At 45.7% G+C, this 19,437-nt stretch overlaps 1 protein-coding gene and 1 pseudogene across 2 annotated transcripts in view; both read left to right on the top strand.

The window, feature by feature from the left end:
- The window catches only part of MAN1C1 (mannosidase alpha class 1C member 1), a 109,917-nt gene that overhangs the window by 62,035 nt on the left and 28,445 nt on the right, over positions 1–19,437 (top strand). For both annotated transcript variants that reach the window (XM_074976151.1, XM_074976152.1), the window contains exons 4-5: positions 14,471–14,586; positions 19,281–19,361. In XM_074976151.1, the coding sequence (XP_074832252.1) occupies positions 14,471–14,586; positions 19,281–19,361 (197 nt within the window). The remainder of the gene's footprint in view (positions 1–14,470; positions 14,587–19,280; positions 19,362–19,437) is intronic.
- LOC142001113 (large ribosomal subunit protein eL13 pseudogene) lies at positions 16,173–16,818 on the top strand (annotated as a pseudogene).

A 19,437-nucleotide genomic window follows, 5' to 3' on the forward strand; every position in this document is an offset into this window, starting at 1 on the left:
GTGGTTTGAGCTTCAGACGTAAACCTTGTGGTTAAAAAAGATGCCACGACTGAGAAGTAAACTGCTAGTACTTGACGTGTTCAGACTAGAGGCTGCCTGGTGTGTGAACGTGGAGCTGATGGGCTTGGCCTGTCCATGTTTATTAAAAAGGTGTCTGGTTTTGTTTACTGATGATAGGTAGTGTAAAGGTGACTGTATAGACAGCAGTGTAGGGTGTGATTTTTTGCTACCATTGTGTTCGTTCAAAGTGCTTTGGAAGCCTTAATTACAACACTCCTGGCAGGTAGCTCGCATTCACGGGGAACCTGGGACCTTGGGCAGGACACTTGAACTCAGCAGAGCCAATTTAATTTCTGGTGTTGCTCCTTTAATATTTGTAGAGTTACACTAGGGATGAAGTTGATAACATGTTTGTCTGAGTCTGGCAGCACCAGGATTAGTCTAGTTCCCAGGCCCATGCTCATTCCACCTGCTCCAGCTGCGTCGTCTTATACTGTACATTGTGAATGAATAATGCTGCACTGTTCACTTCTCCTCATAGTATTTATTTGCTGGAACCTCAGAGAAGAGCGTGTTAGCAGCCCATGTACCAATGGTTGAGGCACGTGTCTGTACCAGGCAATCCCAGCTGCTATTTATCTAACTTGGTTGAATGGAGCCAGTTTTTTTATTTTCTTTTTTTGCTTTGATTATTATCATTCATCTTGCTGTTAGGATGACACATCTGTTGTGTATTGGCTTAAGTCCATGGGCTCATCTTGAATATAATCAATGCAAATCTCTGTGTTAGCATGAAAGTAAACCTTAGGCTTCCCTGTTAAGCAATGGAAGTAAGAGAGAAATTATTTATTGTGCTCACATACTGTTGTCTGTTATCCCAAAGCACCTGGTCAGGGGTTACTTAGGCCTGGTCTGCAACAGAAAATGAGGTTGATTTAACTACATCTGATGGGGTATGAAAAATCCACACCCTGAGTGGCGTAGGTAAGCTGACCTAAGTCCCCCATATGCAGCGGAAGATAAAGGAGAAGTCCGTCCGTCAACCTAGCTCCCACCTCTTGGGGAAATGGATTACCTATGCCAAGGAGAGCATCCTTCCCATCAGTGTAGGGAGTGTCTGCACTGAAGTGGTGCAGCTGGATTGTTGTAGCGTTTTAAGTCTTGATAACTCCTAAGAAGTGTAACGCTCTGGTTAGTTACATGACAGACATTTAAACGAGTTAGTGTCTTCGGCTGTGCTGTTTGATGTATGTCTGCCGAAGCATTCCCTTTATGGCCCAGTGAATACCTGCTAACCCTCCGAATGAGCCCTAGGCAGTGTATTCAAACCATCACCACTGCTGACACCTTCTCAACCATCTCAAGAGAAAGGCCAGCAGTTAAAAACACGGAAACTCAGGGTGAAGACGACCCATTAAATTGCCCACAAAATGTTGGACATACCACTTCTGGGGCAGGATTGTTTCTTACGGTATCACTTTTCAGTGCCTTGTCTGGTGTAATGTTAAATGTTTTTAAGGCCCAGGCTTCCAGCAAGTCCCGTGGTTGACTTGCCATTTCCACTCTCCTCTTGTCCCTTGATTTGGTTCCCTCCAGGCTAGTTCTCAGGCCCATTAGTATTGGGTGTTGCAGTGTCTCTTGTACTGTTACTGCATGGTGTGTACACTGCTGGATCTCTTTCGAGAGCTGTCCATTCAGCACTGGTCAAGACTGTTGCATTAATTTAATGAGGGTAGGGATGGTTCAGTGGCTATCATATTGGCTTTGTAAACCCAGGGTTGTGAGCTCAATCCCTGGGGCCTTTGAAACCTTCAAGACGCAAGAAGTCATTCTTCCGCTCTACTCAGCGCTCATTAGGCCTCACTGGAGTATTGTATCCAGTTCTGGCTACCACATTTCAAGAAAGATGTGGAGAAATTGGAAAAGGTCCAGAGAAGAGCAACAAGAATGATTAAAAGTCTAGAGACCATGAGCTATGCGGGAAGACTGAAAGAACGGGGCTTGTTTACTTTAGAAAAGAGAAGATTTAGAGGGGACGTGATAGCTGTTTTCAAGTACCTCAAAGAGGGTTACGAGGAGGGAGAAAAATTGTTCTCCTTGGCCTCTGAGGGTAGGACAAAGATCAATGGGCTTCAACTGCAGCAAGGGAGGTTTAGATTAGACATAAGGAAAAAATTCCTGTCAGGGTAGTTAAACATTGGAATAAGTTACCTGGGGAGGTTGTTGAATCTCCATCCCTGGAGATATTTAAGAGCAGGTTAGACAGACACCTAACGGGGATGATCTACGTGGTGTTAGGTCCTGCCAAGAGGGCAGGGAACTGGATTCGATGACTTCTTGCGGGCCCTTCCAGTTCTAGTGTTCTGTGTTTCTAATATTTGTTGGTAATTTCTGCGAGTGAGCGAGCTGAGGTGGATGATTTGCTCTCTAAGTGGGTAAAAATAGATATAGAGCAGTTTTGTTGTCTTCCTAGATGTCTCCATTCTTTTCTCGTCAAAGGGCAAAAACACTTGAGGCTTAGTACAGGATGGTACACGCTCTCCCTGGAAGTGCCGAGCTGAAGAGTTGAAGCTTTGTATTAGTACTTCTTCTGGATAGCCGCTTGTCTTCTCTCAGATGAAATTTAAAACAGAGGTGGCTCTTGTAGTCGTGAAAATTGCCATGATGTCCACAGCTAGAAGAACATTAACTCAAATTTTATAGCCAAATTTGCTTGCGTTCTACCTACCAAAGATTCTGCCTGTGCTTTTAGCTGGAAGTGTTGTACTTTTTCACACTTGTTCTATACCTAAACCGTTGCTTGTGATTAGCATGCAGTATTAAATAGTTGTCACATTTCACCCACCAGGTGGCTGCATTTCAGTGTGTGTCTGACAAGGGGACGATGTCAAAAAGTTATAATTAAATTACTAACCCACAGTTGAAAAGCAGACATTGTGTTTACAAGCTGTAGTAGTACATAGTGACTGGATACCGATGATAACTGTCATGGAAAGAGACTGCTTTAGATTGGAGAAAGAATCTGTCTCAGGTCAACAAAAATGTTGGACATTTAGCTTATTGGCCACTGACTACTTCAGTTTGGAGTCCACGCCTGACTCTGGACAATACCGCTTGCTGGAGAGAAAGGCAGCTGTCTCAAACATCTTCTCTCGCTCTCCTATTTGGAGCTTGATCTAGCAATTCCCAAGACAATTTCTGGGTCAGAGGGCAGAGAATCCACTAACTTTCTTTTCTCCTCCTCACTCTTAAGACCAGAGGGAGTCTCAGAGAGATAGCTTTGTTCAAATGAACCTTTAAAACTTGATTACAAAACAAAAAAGCAGTCCAGTAGCACTTTAAAGACTAACAAAGATAATTTATCAGGTGATGAGCTTTCCTGGGACAAATCCACTTCTTCAGATCATAGCCATACCAGAACAGACTCAGTATTTAAAGAAAGTTGAATTGGAGCTCTTTACAAAATCATAGCTATACACTTAGGTCTCAGTAAGGATCTAAATTGGTTAATGCTCTACAGAGATAACTTCCCCTGGACGGACATTCACATCTCGCCATTGGCTACGCTGGCCACAGTCACCTCTGACTGATCACCCTAATTTACAATGGATAGCAACCTCTTTCTTTTGCAGTAATTTTCTTACATATATATCCACCTTTGTAGTTCCACACCATTTCACCTGATGAAGTGGATTTTACCTATCAAGGTTTATACCAGGGATCAGCAACCCCCAGCAGGGGTGCCAGGAGTGGCATGTGAGCCAATTTTCATTGGCACACAAGGCAGGAGCTCGGCCCGACCCCTCCTCCCCCGTGCACTTGGAAGCTTGATCAAAGCCCATGGATTAACAAAAGGCCAGCTAATGTTACCAACCAGCACCTAAACAGTAAAGCTCTGCATCTTCATTTATTTATTAACAAAGCTGTTGTAAGTAGGAATATTAGTGACTTTAAAAACTATCCCCGGCACTCGGACCGGTCAAAAGGCACTCTGCCTCGGAAAGGTTGCTGACCACTGCTCTATGGCCACAGTTTCCAATACTCTGTCCGTTTGCCACATGTGCCAAAAAGGACACCGTGGTGTGGCGAAGCGGCTCCTTAGAGCTGCACGCATGGAGCGTCCTCCACACACAAGCCCCACTGCTTGGTGGGACGAGTGCGTGCCTGCAGCTGTGGAGGCGGTTCGCTCGGGGCAGTGGGGAGGCTCGCGTGGCTCAGGGCAGTGGGGCGGCTGGCGTGGCATAGCTCAGGGGAGCAGGGAGCTTGCACAGTGCGGCTGTGGTGGCAGCTCTGGTGAGTCATCGGCAGTTTGTGCCGGGAGGTGAGTGCCTGTGGCTGTTGATGTATTTTGTTGTGGACTCCATTGCTCTAAGCTGTTAATGACTCCTTGTCGTTTTTACCAGACGACAGCCTCAGCCTCTGCTTCCCTTCTCCAAAGGTTAGTGTTGGCATCTGTCTGATGACTGGGTGGGTCTCAGAACAAGGTGGGGCAGGGCTGGGGAGGGGGTGAATCCTAAAGGATTAAACACCATCTGACTGGAAGGGGAATAACATACAAGATCTCCTCTGGATAAGAGTTGGCCCTTTTGTTCATTTTGTTCTCAGCCTTCCCCATCTCTGGAACTGTCTTTTGGCTGAGCGTAATCTTCCTGTGATTACTCTGGAGCCACCCAGCATTTGAGTAATCTGCTTGATCTCTCTTGAATGGGTAAGGAACTGAGAAGTATTCACACTAATTAAAGATGGCCTTCCACAAATGAGCAAAGCCGAGCCCTGGCTGGAGTCTGATAGGTTACCCCTGAGATGCAGGGGAGAAATCAATGGGAGTAGCAAAGGCTTTACTCCAGAGTGGAAGCTGGTCTTCACAATTTCAGTTGAGGGGTTGTACCTGGGAGTTCAGCTCTTTATTGCGGTGCTGTGTGTGTTTGTGTGCTTGTCTCTGCTTGCTCCTGGTGGCATGGAAGAAATAAGTTGTTGGGGTTTTTTTTCGGGGGCGTGCCTGATCCTGCTGCCAGAACATAAATAAACACCACATGAGACAGCCCGTAATGAGCTAGTCTGTGTGAGAAGTAATCCATTTGGAAAGTGCTTTGTCCAGGGGTATTTTCAAGTTTAAAAATGAGAACTGCCATTTGTGTGCCTGAGGGTTTCTTGAAAAGATTTGTTTGGTTTCTCATTAAAAAAACCGCGCAACAAAGGGAGTGTCAGGGTGAAACCAATAAAGTTCTCACAGGCTCTTTCCTATCCCCTTTGATTGTGTCTTTTGCATTAGATCTGTAGTTCTGGCAAGGTGAAATATTTTTAAAAATATCTTGCGGTCTCAAAGTATGCAGTATATCGGCCAAAACGTCACCTTCCTTAGTGTCTGAGTATATAAAACAAACAGGCTATTAGCATCTGCGTCTTCTGTATACCAAACAGGATCACAACCACTGGACCATGTGTCATAAGTGCTATACCACTGACTGCTATTGATGAATATTCTCTTCTAGGGCAGTGGTTTTCAAACTTATCACACACCCCTTCTTTGTGGCTATGGTAATTTATTCCCGACATCACTACACAAGTGCATACCAGTGCATCTCTTGAATCAGTTTCAGCTTCTTTGTTCGCACTTGAGTTGTTTTTGTTTTTGTTTTTGTTTTTCTGTTGCTTGAATAAGCCAATGATCCATTGTAGCAAGAGCCAAGGCAAAACTGCAATTGTGGTCAATGCTTATAGTACGCACCACATGGTAGCAAACAGATTACTGTACAGTCACAATGCACAGTGCCATCTAGAGTCAAACGCACAGCACCATCTGAGGATCTGGCATGTCTGGAGGAATCAGCTTTATTAGTTGTTAATTGCTGTAGCTAAATTGTGAACAATAAGTCTGATTTCAGCCCACCCCACAAAAAACTCTTCTCATGACTTCTGGAATATATTCTGTGCATGTCCCCCAGTCCTCCAGGGGGCTTACCCCACACCTGCTCACTTTGTGAACCCCTTGTAGGGAAAGCTGATCAGGTCCTGTAGTCAGGGTCTGGCTCAGAAATTCCGAATAGCCCTATCCCGTGACCCGTTTATCTCAAACCTGGGCTCCACATTTCTGGCAGTTGCGTATCTGAGACTCTCAAAGCCCCGGCCCAGCATCAGACTCTGCCCCTCAGGTCCGATTGGTGGAGTCCCCATGCAGCTGATCGCCCCACTGGCTCTCCTCAAGCTAGTAGCAGAACAGAAAGCTGTCCAAAGCAGCGCGCTCTGCCCTACACTGGCCTTATGCTCCCTGCTGCTGCTGGCTTAGCTTGGTTTCCTGGCATTCCGACCCTGCTTGACTCTGAGCAGCTGACCTGAGATTCCCAATCTTAGTTTGTCTCTTGCTTCTGACCCCGGCAACGTCTCTGAGTACTGGGTCTGGGTACCTGTGATCCAGCCACACTACTTGGTATATAACCTCAATGCAACTGTGACGTCCTTCACAGCCATAAAATTGTTACAAATTTCGTCTTTGCTCTGAGATTACTTCCATTTACATAGTGTCTCTCCTATATTCTTACGAGAAAGTGTGTGTGAATAGGGAAGAAGTCACATACAGCTGCTGCAGATCACTTTGAGCAAGGCACGGAAGGCAAGATACATTTAAAAGACCACCGTGCAAAAGACACAGCTTTCAGTTCCTCTGACATCCTTGTATACGAGGGATATTTAAACCACTTTAGTGGAAGGCAAAGACAAATGATCAATGAAATGCTGCCTTCTTTTGTGAAATACAAGGGCGGAAACGAAAGCTAAACCAACGCTGCATCACACTGAAACAAAGAGCAGAGCATATTTCTAACCCCCTGTGTGCTTCGTGTATTAAAAGGAAAACCTAAAAGACGCTGTAAATTCAAACACTATTTTTTCATTTCAATTAATCATCCCACAAAACGGTGCCTACTACTCTTTATCCCTATTCAGTTCCAGCAAATCCAACTTTTTGGATTGTTTCGGAGTTTGCAGATTATGAGAGGCTTTGTGGATTCTGTCATCACATTAAATCGAACCCATTAGTGTGGTACTCTCAGAAGATCACAGTAATGGGCTGTGCCTCAGGCAATGCTTCACTGTTTTTTTTCTTAAAGTGTTTTGCCTCTGTCCATGTAGCTCAGTGCTGGTATGTTTCTCCTCGCTAATAGGAAAGCGCATAAAAATCCCATAATCATCATTAATATTGCAGAATCGTTAGGGTTGATAAAAACAGCTCTGACTGAGCTGTTGTTGTTTTTCATGGTCACTGCATTTCATAAACATGCGTCAGGACCATTTATTTATTTTATTTTATTTATTTTAGACCAAGCTTGTGGGTCTGTTGTTCAGGACAGTCAAAACCAAAAGGGATTGTGAAGAACTACAAAAAGATCTCAGCAAACTGAGTGATTGGGCAGCAAAATGGCAAATGAAATTTAATGTGGGTAAGTGTAAGGTAATGCACATTGGAAAAAAAACCCAAATTACACGTACAACATGATGGGGTCAAATTTAGCTACGACAGATCAGGAAAGGGATCTTGGAGTTATAGTGGATAGTTCTCTGAAGACATCCCCGCAGTGTGCAGCGGCAGTTAGTAAAGCAAATAGGATGTTAGGAATTATTAAAAAAGGGATAGATAATAAGACAAAAGATATCATACTTCCCCTGTATAAAACTATGGTACGCCCACATCTTGAGTACTGCGTGCAGATGTGGTCTCCTCACCTCAAAAAAGATATATTGGCATTAGAAAAGGTTCAGAAAAGGGCGACTAAGATGATTAGGGGTTTGGAACGGGTCCCGTATGGGGGGAGGCTAGAAAGACTGGGACTTTTCAGTCTGGAAAAGAGGCGATTGAGGGGCGATATGATAGAGGTATATAAAATCATGAATGGTGTGGAGAAAGTGAATATAGAAAAATTATTTACCTCTTCCCATAATACAAGAACTAGGGGACACCAAATGAAATTGATGGGTAGTAGGTTCAAAACTAATAAAAGGAAATTTTTCTTCACACAGCGCACAGTCAACCTGTGGAACTCCTTGCCGGAGGAGGCTGTGAAGGCCAGGACTCTATTAGGGTTTGAAAAAGAGCTCAATAAATTTTTGCAGGTTAGGTCCATAAATGGCTATTAGCCAGGGGTAAAGTATGGTGCCCGAGCCTTCAGTACAAGGGCAGGAGATGGATGGCAGGAGATAAATCACTTGATCATTGTCTTCTGTTCTCCTTCTCTGGGGCACCTGGCATTGGCCACTGTTGGCAGATGGGATACTGGGCTGGATGGACCTTTGGTCTGACCCAGTATGGCCATTTTTATGTTCTTATGTTATGTTCTTTATGTCTGGTAGTTGTTTTAACTCTGTCTACAACTCTTCTATAGATAGTGGCAGTTAGGTGATTATTTTCCAAGTCTGTCAGGGTGAATGAGGCTCCAGTGATTAGCTCCAATGCTTTTCCCAGGTTGTGTTGCAGACGGCATTCAGAAGCCAGAAATCTGTCGATTTTTATAAAGTGAGCGATGTGCTGACTGGTTGAAAAGTGTCAAAATTACAATCTTGTAACATTGCCAAAGTCAGTCACGGGGCCTTTTTTTAGAGGGAAACAAGAACGTTTAAAATAAAAATTAGTCCAAACCAAACATCTAGATTGAATCACTTGGTTTGGGGGGTGGAATATTATATGCCCAGGTGATTTTTTTTCCAGGTGATTTTGTTTTACATGAAGAAGGATTTTCGAGGTTTGTTGCTACTGTTCCCCATATTTCATTTTTTTTCCATGCTCTCCAATTTCCTGACATATACCACTTCCTGTGAAGACGCCTCAGTGTAAATTAAGGGTGTGTCTTCACTACCTGGAAGATCAACTTGGTCAGGGTTGATCTTCCCGAGTTCAATTCCGTGCGCCTAGTGAGGATGTGCAAAATCGAACTATCTGGGGTCAACAGTCAATCCCTGTACTCCTTAATACTGTGAGGTGAAAGAGAGGTCAATGGGAGAGTCAGACTTACTAGCCTATAATTGCTCAGATCATCTCTGGAGCACTTTTTTAAAATTGGCAGCATATCAGCCATCTTCCAGTCATTCGGTACAGAAGCCAATTTAAAGGATAGATTACAAAGTACACTTAATAGTTCTGTAATTTCACATTTGAGTACCTTCACAACTTTCGGGTGAATACCATGTGTTCCTGGTGGGTTTTTAGTGTCTGATTTATCAGTTGTTCCAAAATCTCCTCTAATGGCACCTCAGTCTGGGACAATTCCTCAGATTTGTCAGCTGAGAAAAAATGGCTCAGGTTTGGAAATCTTCTCACATCCTTAGCCGGGAAGACAAATGCAGAGAATTAATTTAATTCCTCCACAATGGTCTTATCATCCTTGAATTCTCCATGAGCATCTTGATAGTTCAGAGGCCCCACTGGTTGGTTAGCAGGTTTTCTGATTCTGGTGTACTTCAAATTTTTTGCTAGTACTTTGAGTTTTTACCTAGCTGTTCTTCATACGTTTTGACCTTCCTTTGGTATAGTTCATGATGCTTCCTATTTTACTCACTAGGATTTAACTTTCTAAAAATACCTTTTTGCCTCTCAGTGCTTCTTTTACTTTGTTGTTTAGCCAGTGAGGCTCTTTTTAATTTGGGGTATACATTAAAACTGAGGCATTTGTGGACACTTTTCAAACAGCTGGAGGATATTGATTTTGCTGATGTCGCCCTCTTTTCACACCAACATGGAAGCGTGGAAGAAAAGGTCCCAACGCTAGAGAAAACTGTCTCAGTGACTGGACTGAACATTAACAAAGGAAGGACCAAGACAATGAGAATCAACCAGTCCAGCACCACCACCATCACACTGGGAGGGGACGACCTGGAAGATGTGGAGCAGTTCGCTGGCTTGGCAAGTATTATGGGCAGATGTGGAGGAACAGATAAGGATATCAGTGCCAGGATAAGGAAAGCAACAGCTGCATTCAAGACTCTTCGTCCCATGTAGAGTTCACAAATAATATCCACAAAGATGAAACTGCGGATCTTCAACACTAATGTGAAGAGTATGCTCTTGTATGGATGTGAGACCTGGCGCACTAAAAAGTCTTGAAATCACAAGCTACAGACATTCATAAACAGAGGCCTGAGGTACATCCTTCACATCAAATGGCAAGACTTGGTCACAGATGAGGAGCTTTGGAACAAAGCGAGACAAGAACCACTTGACATTCAAATCAAGAGAAGAAAGTGGGGATGGCTAGGCCACTCTCTCAGAAAACCGTCACCCAGCACAGTCCGTCAAGCTCTCACATGGAAACTGCAAGGAAAACACAAAAGAGGGCGACCTTGGAAAACGTGGAGAAGACCTACAGAGACTGAAGGACAACAACTGGGACAACTCCTGCTGGAGTCAGCTGTAAATTTTGTCTCAGGACAAAGTGAAGTGGAGGAGACTTGCAGATGACCTATGCTCCATTCGGCGTGTGAGGGTTTATGTCAAGTTAAAACAGAGCCTCTATTACAGTGTCTTAAGTTTCCTGGCAGCTTGCAGAGATTTTGCTTTTATCACTGTGCCATTTGCTTTCTGCTCAACGAACCTCTTTGTGTGTGGGTGTGGGTCTGCATGTGGGTAGCAATACTCATCTCTTGGACCAGAACCTGTGGTCCACTTAGGAGTAAATCAGGAATTGCCTCTCCTCTTGTGGATTCCAGGACCAGCTGCTCCAAGAAGCAGCCATTTAAAGCATCAAGAAATTTTCTCTCTTCACGCTGTCTTGAGGGGAGACATACCCAGTCAATATGGGGATAGTTGAAATCTCTCACTGAATTTTTATTGTAATGACCCATCTAACATCACTGAGCATTTTACAATCACTATCACCATCCTGGTGAGGTGGTCAATAATATATCCCTACTGCTGTATTCTGATTATCAGAGCATGGAATTATTATCCCACAAAGAGTCTGTGGTATGGTTTGGTTTATCTAAGATTTTTGCCTCATTCGATTCCATGCTTTCTTTCACATAGAGTTCCTCTCCCCCACCAGCGTGACCTCTTCTGTCCTCCTGAGATGTTTTGTACCCTGGTATTACTGTGTCCCATTGATTAGCCTCATACTACCAAATTTCTGTAATGCCTATTATATAAATATCCTAATTTAATACGAGGTACTCTAGTTACCCATCTTAGTATTTAGACTTGTAGCATTTGTATATAAGGACTTTAAAAACTTGTCACTTTTTAGCTGTCTGCCATTACATGGTGTAGTGGAATGAAACTTTCATTCGACTCTTTCTGATCAGATCCTGCCTGTATTTTATCATTTTCCAACCTCTCCTCCTTACTAGGACATAGAGATTAATCTCCATTAATACATTCTCCTCTTAGGGATCTCTGTCTGAACCACATAAGCTTCTGCATCTGTTGGCTTTCCACTAGCTCTTAGTTTAACAATTACTCTGTGGCCTTTTCAATTTGAAGTGCCAGGTATCTGGTTCCATTTTGGTTTCGGTGGAGTCCAACGTTCCTGTATAGGCTTCCCTTTTCCCCAAAGTTTCCCCACTTCCTAATAAACTTGAACCCACTCCTCCATATACCAGTTTCATCCATGCATTGAGACCCTGCAGTTCTTCCTGTCTGCCTCCCCCCCCACCACATGTAACTGTAACTCAGAGAATGCCACTACATTTTATAAAAGTCCTAGGCTTTAATCACTTTCCTAGCAGGCTAAATGTGGCCTCTAGGACCCTATGCTGTTGGTACCTACATGTACCACAACCATGGGCTCTTCTCCAGCACTACACAGAAGTCTTTCCAGACTCAAAAGACCTGCACCAGGCAGGCAAGTCACCGTGCAATTCTCCCAGTCCTCGCAAACCCAGCTGTCTGTGTTTCTAATGATCAAATGACCCATAACTATTACCTGTCTCTTGCTGGTGTCTGGAGTTCCCTCCCCTGGAGAGGTATCCTCATTGCAAAAGGATACCGCAGCATCATTTGGAAGCAGGGCCAGGAACAGCGAACAGTGGTCAGTGGGAATGGAGGAGGCATTGCCAGCAGTGAGGGGCAGCTCACAGAGCCATGTGTCCTCCACCCGCAGGGCCACAAGGGCTCATTGTCCCCTAAGGGGTGAGGGGGTTGGTGAAGGCAGAGAGCCTGTCTCAGCCTCACTGTGCCACTGACTAGGAGCTGCCAACGGTAAGTGCCATCTGGTGGGAGACCACACAGCCCCCTTTTATAGCCAGCATCCTACACTCCCAAGTCCCAGCTCTGAGCACCTTCCCATAGCCAGCACCCTGCACCCCAACCCTCTGTCCCAGCCTCACCCCTCTTTAAGCCAGGACCCCATGCCTCCTCATGCACCCCAAGTCCCTGCTGTTGCTGGCTGGACTTGTATATTGGGTCTGGGAAGAGGCCATTTATATGCCCGTTGTGGCTATCGGCCCCCAAATATTGTGCTGGGGTGTCATGTGAGGTGTCCGATGAAAGTTGATGATGCCCTGCATCTACGTGTGCCACTTGTGTGTCTGTATCATGTACGTAGGTCAAGTTATGGATTTTTAGTTTTGCCGCTGTGTGAGAAATGTTTCAGTGCTGAGGTTCACAAGGGGAGGTGGGGCTCCACCCCAGCCGGGACAATAGACTGGGCAAAGGCCCAGACTGCCAACACTCATTTGGTGATGGAGGGATTTTCCTACTAGGAGTTCAATGAATGGAAACTCAGCACAGTGACCCACCTGCTCAGGTGGTAAGCCAAGACCTATGCAGAAGAATGGAATTTTCCCTCCACATATGAAGAGCTATAAGATGGGCCCTTGCAGGTCCTTTCTTTGTTCTTCATTCCTCATGAGTTAAGCCTGTCTGCACTGAGCAGGTGGGTCACTGCTGAGTTTCCATTCGTTGCAGTCCCAGTAGGAAAATCCCTCCATCACCAAATGAGTGTTGGCCACCTGGGCCTTTGCTCAGTCAGTTGTCCCGGCTGGGGTGGAGCCCCACCTGCCCTTATGAACCTCAGCACTGAAACATTTCTCACACAGCTGCAGAGCTAAAATTCCATAACTTTACCTACATACATGATGCAGACACACAAGTAGCATACATAGATTCAAGGCATCATCAGCTTTCATTTGACACCTCACATGGCACCCCACGCACAATATTTGGGGGCCAGTAGCCACAATGGGCATATAAATGGTTTCCAGACCCAATATAAAAGTCCAGCCACATGACACCTGCCCTAAGAGCCCTTCTAGAGCCTGCACCTGGAAGCCCCTCCTGCGCTCCCATCCCTGAACCTCTCTCTGAGCCAGCACCCCATACTTCCTCCTGTACCCTGAATTCCCTCCTGCATCCCAATTCCCTGCCCTAGCCCAGTGAAAGGGGTGGGGTTGGACTGAGCAGGGCAGGGTTTTGAGGAAGGGGTGTGGCCTCAGGGTAGGGCCAGGGTAGATCCTGGTTTGCCCTTAAATTCAGAAAGAGGTCTTGGGCATAAAAATGCTGGAGACCACAGCAGCAGCCAGTCTTTGAGCCAGGAGGTCCATGCACCAAATGCAGACACCTGCCCGTGGGGCATGTATGCTGCATTGGGTGCCATAAACTGGATGGCCCTCCACTCTGTTGCTAGATTTCTGCTTGCATTATCGTTTTACTCCCTAAGCTCATTCCTGTGGTGTGGTGGTGGTGGTGGTGGTGTTGTTTTATCAGGGGCTTTTTTGGGCTTTACGTTTAAGATTGCTCCAGATCAAGGAGTATCACCACGTGACATCTGTCTCGATGTCATCAGCTGCAGTCACTTTGCTAGAGCAGTAGTCCCTGGTAGATTGCATATGTGTGATGATGACTTCTCCCAGGAGCTGTGCAACTGTGTTGGGAACTAGATTAAAGAGGCTGCAAGTCGGTTGGGGCAAGGCTTTGCATCTGATCAGCTGAAATCTCTTGAGCTGTCCTGACTTCAATCACAGTCCAGAACTGGACAGGAAAACCAAGATTTGCAGATGTGACTAGTAACTTTCAGGCCCAATTTCAAGACCATTTTTCAGCAAGTGCTCAGTATCTGCTCTCTGAAAATCAGGTCCCTTTTAAAGCATCCCTATTCGGACACCCAAACTCACTGCTACTTTTTATTGGAAAATCTTTGGTCCAAGCTCCTTTGCACAAACTTTGTCCAACATGGAGGAACATTCTCAAAGTCTGGCAGAGATCCAACCTAGAGTTCTGGCATGGGCTGTTTCTAGATTATAGCCATCTGCTGTTGTGGTTCTCTACCTGATCTCTGCGGTTGCTCTCATCATATCCTAACATGCTATTGTCTTATCCCATAGTTAAGGCTGGAAACAGGAAGTGAGCATGTTAAAGGGTTGACACCTTCCCCAATGTGGACAGTCATCTTTTGCGTTAAAAGGGTGAAATGAAAATGCACATGATCGGTTGATAGCTATAAAAGGAAGGTGAGCATGATTTAAACAAGTTGTTCTTTGTTTGCCAATACAGGGGGCCTCCGTGGGGCTACCATCGTGGATGCCTTAGATACTCTGTACATCATGGAGCTTGGGGAGGAATTCCAAGACGCGAAAAGCTGGGTGGAGAAGAGCTTTGACTTAAATGTGGTGAGTCAGTCATTGAAATTGTCCGTGTGTGCTGCAAAAATGCCTGGTACATTTATTGGTGTGTCATAGCAACAGCATTTTGACCAAGAGATGTTCTGCTAGGACAGTCTATGACGGGGAAAATGTAGTTTGCAAGGAACTGTGAGTCAGCTTGGTAGATTGCAAGGCCAGAAGGGAACACTGTGATCCAACTAATTAGCACCCCCAGCACAGACCACAGAACTCCACCCTATGATTCTTGCATTCCCCGTTGAAAATAAGATCTTCAGTAGCATTATCCTGCACAGGCTGTAATGCTCTTTCTGTTAGAAAATTACTGTCTCGGATTTTTGGAAATTTGATCATTGTAAACAGGAGACTTCTGGCATATGTCCCCTAGATTCAGCACCCCAATACCAGTTTTTCTTTCTGAGTATTACAGACTGATCACCCTGGAATTTTTTTTTTTTTTTTTTTTTTTTTTACTCCCCTTACACATTATTGATCAATAGCTCTATCTGGTAAGGAAAAACAGCACAGGATCCCAGGGCTGAGGAGAAGGGGAGGATGCGACAGTTGTCCCAGGCCCCTGAGTTCCAGAGGACCCCAAAACATCTGGGTAAATAAAGTGAAAATGAGAGGTGTCTGTCCCCAGTCACAGTGCTGGAACCTTGGATAAGAGAGAAAAATGAAGAGCTCTGCCTGCAGAATGACCAGCACAACTTCCGGTGTGTTATTTGAAGGTCACCCATCTACACAAAGAGTTACTCTTTCCTTCTGAGATGGGATCACGGCCTGACATGGTGATCTGTGGAGGCCATTAAGCTCAAAATTCCATTAACATTTTACTTTCCTTATGCCTGTCCTAGTTAGTAGCTGGAGAAAAATGGTTCTGCCCATGTGAACAGTGAGTGCAGCTGCCTTTTTAGGAAAGCATTATTTGAGAAGGGCTGGCCAGCATAGATTCATCAGCTCACATTTGATAAATTTGACTGAATGCTTTTAAGTATGTTACTGAATCAATAAACAAGGGACAAAATCAATGGAGAGAGAATTTATCTGGATTTGACAAATGCTTTTATTCCTGGCCCACATGACAGAGTGATCTGCAAAGTCTAAAATGAATACTGTAGATTGATCACTGCAGTCAGATGTGCAGTGCAGAGAGGAAAGGATTGAAACTAATTAAAAGTTGGCTTTGAGACGAGATGCTACCTTCATCAGGCAGAGGTGGGTTGGTGGCCTGGGCTGGAGAGGGGTATCCAGTGTGAGGCTTGAGAGAGAAATGGTGAGGAAGAAGTGTCATTTCAAAAGCAACCACATTTGCTGCTGAGATAATTTGCCAGGATGGGGAAGAGAAAACAAATTTCAGAGCTACAAACCAAACAGTCTCAACAGAGGACGTTCCACTCTGAGCCGTCAGCAACAGTCACTCCAGTGAGTTTTTTCCCCCACTGGCTGCCCGCTAAGCACAGTTAAAGCTGGAGCTACTGGTCTTGCGTCAGAGGGCTGGACCTAAATTCTCTGTGGGACAGCCTCTCCTTGTGCAATCAAGGTTCCCCCAAGAGTCCTCCTGTCTTCAGGAAGCCTGGAATTCTCAAGCCATCATGGCACGTCGTCGAAATGGCATGATCCCCATTTTCACAAAGATTGGCAAAGGCAAGTTGCCACATGGTTTAACTAGCCTGCTAGGAAGATCAGCAGGAGAAAGGCCCATCATATTGCTCCATATCCAGTGTCTGGGCCAATCCAACCCAGTGTGAGGTGTACCACTATTAGGTACCATACAGAAGTTCATGCTGGCAGAGGATTCAGCTTGGAAGAGCTGAGAATGGCTGGCATCAGTAAAAATGTTGCCCAGACTATTAGGATTTCTGTGGCTCACAGATGATGCAAGAGGTCTAGAGAATCCCCACAGGCGAGCGTGCAGAGATTGAAGGAGTATTGCTCCAACTTCTCCTCTTCCCATCTGCGACCAAGAAGTGAGCCAGCTTGCCAGAAGATCTTGAGATGGCGACTCAGCTCTCTGGACCTATTATGCCGATCAGGAATGTTTACAAAAAGGAAAACGCCCATGTCATCTCCGAGGATGAGAAGTTCAAAGCCTTTACCAGTTTGCATGTGACCAGGGCAAATGCCCATCTCTTTGGGATCCGTGCAAAACTAGCCAAGGAAGCTGCAGAGCAGGATGTAGAGAAAAAGAAACTGTTCTCCTTTGAAATGTCAACAGAAGAGTATAGAAATGTTTTTTAAAAAGAAAAAAAACCCAGCAGGACCTGGCAGTCCCTGTCACACTAACCCAAGTGACTCCAGCATAACGTATAAAACTCTGTATTCTGACCAGAGCTAACTCTGAAATAGACGGGGGGATGAGCCTGACTCAGGGAATAGGGAAAGAAGAGGCAGTTCAGGCCTGGTAGAACACCTGTTTAGATTTCCTAACGAATGGCAAGTGTAGTACAGCTGCCTTGACAGAGCACTGACTCAGTGGGAAGTGAAGTTAGCTTCGAGGAGTGAGAGACAGTGAGGCAGAAGGACAGAAATAATCACTGAATCCTAAAGGAATGCAGCACGAAATCGAGGAGCACAGCAGGGCTGTGGTAACCAGCATCAGGCTGAGTCTACAGCAGCGCTGCATGAGCCTGGTTAATTTATAGCCTAAGATCTAGTGCACAGCAAACAGCATTAGTTGGTAGTTGCAGCTATGTTAGGGCCACTGATTTTATTTCCCAACCTGCATCTTTTACTTTTTCTCTGCCGTCCAGTTGGGCTTTTTCCAAGTCTCCCGCTCCAGGGCCATCCTCGGGGGCAGGGCAGAGCCCACGCAATGCCCCATCCAGTGCCTCAGGCACAGGACTCCAGGCAACCTCCCTCCCCATGCTGCAGGCCCCATTCCTCCCCCTTCCTGCCTTCTTCACCTCCTCCCTCACCAGCTGGATCAGGGATTACCTGAGGCAAGGTGGTACAGCCACACGAGGTAGCAGCAGCAGCAGGGCATCGCCTCCTCCCAGCCGGCACACACCAAACAGCAGTCTGCTCTGCTCTGCTTGCCCTCTTGGCATGCTGAGCCCCACTTCTCCGTGGGCAGCAGGGAGCAGAGGACACGGCCCACTTCTGCAGAGAAGAGAAGCTCGGTGGGCTGGGAAGGCAGCGGGGAGTGGAGCAGAGCAGGCTGCCGCTGGTGCTGCCCGCATGGTGTGTGCAGGAGGGCCGGGGGAAGGCAAAACCCTGCTGCTGTTGCTGTCACACCCTACCCCAGGTAATCCTCCCCTGTCCCGTCCACAGGGCGGCTGGGATGGCCACCTCGCCTCATCTTCTGGACAGGATTGGCTGTGTTCCCTTTTCAATATTCTCTCTCCCTGTGTGATCTGGAGATTCTTCCTCTGGCATTTGCCTCCCTCACTGACTGGCAACCAGATCCTTCCAGCCTTCCTTAGGAGAATACACCCGTTCTCTTGTGCAACCCAGGGAGCTGGCTGGAAAGGACAGATTAATGCAGTGGGTAAAGAATTCCTATCCCATGTGCTGAAATTGCTGAACTCTTGTAAGAGCCTCCTGTTGGCGGTTTGTGTGCTTATTGAAGGGGAAGGAATCATTTGCCTTGCAGATTCCCAGTCCAGGAGCATATTTTTAAAAAGCACAGTTTGAAGGCAATTACTTTGACATTTGCTGATTGGGAATTGAAATAAAATAGATCTTAACTTGTTCCAGGTGAGCGGCTTCTTGAGGAGTTCAGCGAACCACATCATTGCATGTTCATCATGCCCATTGGCACTGGTTGGTTTGTCTCCTGCGGAACGTGGCAATAGCTGTGCCACTCTGGGCTGGAGTCCTGTCAGGTGTGACAAACTAAGTTGGGGTGGGGATGGTACATCCTTGAATGGGAGACTTCCGGAGAACATCCGGGGGCTGCAGGAATTTGTCCTGATGAGGCAGAAGGTGGCACCCTCCCCATTGAGTCTGTGCTGAAGGATTACTTTCGTTTGGTGCAAGAGGACACAGTACAGGTGGTGCCATCATTTGACCATAAAAAACAAAGCCCTGATTTCTTGTGGTCTGTCAGAATCCCTCAGTACTTGTTAACTCCAATATCTTGTCCAGCTTTCAGCTCAGGGAACTATTTCTGCCTTTGCGTTTTCAACTGAATAAAGTTTCTCACGCTTTCTTCTGGAAACGGCTGTGTTGTGTTTCTGTTCTTTAAACAGCTGCTGCGCTTTACCCAGGAACTCTTTCAGTGGTGGCAAAGTGATCACTGTAGTTTGCTTACGTTACCTTCTAGGGAGTTGTGAGGCTTCATGTGTCCCTTTGAGATCCTAGATGACAGATTTAGAGGGCTAGCCGTGTTAGTCTGTTTGAGCAAAAAACAAGGAGTTCCATGGTGGTGCCTGAAAGACTACCACATTTATTTGGACATTAGCTTTTGTGGGCTGGACTCTGCTTCTTCAGCTGAATCTGACAAAGTGAATTCTAGCCCATGAAAACTTACGCCCAAATAAATGTGTTAGTCTTTAAAGAGCCGGAGGACTCCTCCTTCTTTTAGATGAAAGATGCTCCAGAGAGGCAAAGTGTCACTGAGCTGTGAATAAGGGTCGCAGAGGTTTGCGACCACATCTAGAAGAATTACTCCCATGTATTAGTATTAGCCTGATATCTGCGTGGATGCTGTTTGGTTTCACTTGTACCTTCCAGTGACTATTTGACGATGATCTTTTCAGAATGGAGAAGCCTCCTTGTTCGAAGTGAACATTCGTTATGTCGGAGGGCTGTTGGCGGCATACTACCTAACCGGGGAAGAGGTTCGTTTCTACACATCCTGCGTATCCCGGGTGGTCTCAAGTAATGACTGTGCAGGTGTATTTCTAGACATGGCCG

Source organism: Carettochelys insculpta, chromosome 24 (assembly GCF_033958435.1).
Source record: "Carettochelys insculpta isolate YL-2023 chromosome 24, ASM3395843v1, whole genome shotgun sequence".
NCBI lineage: Eukaryota > Metazoa > Chordata > Testudines > Carettochelyidae > Carettochelys > Carettochelys insculpta.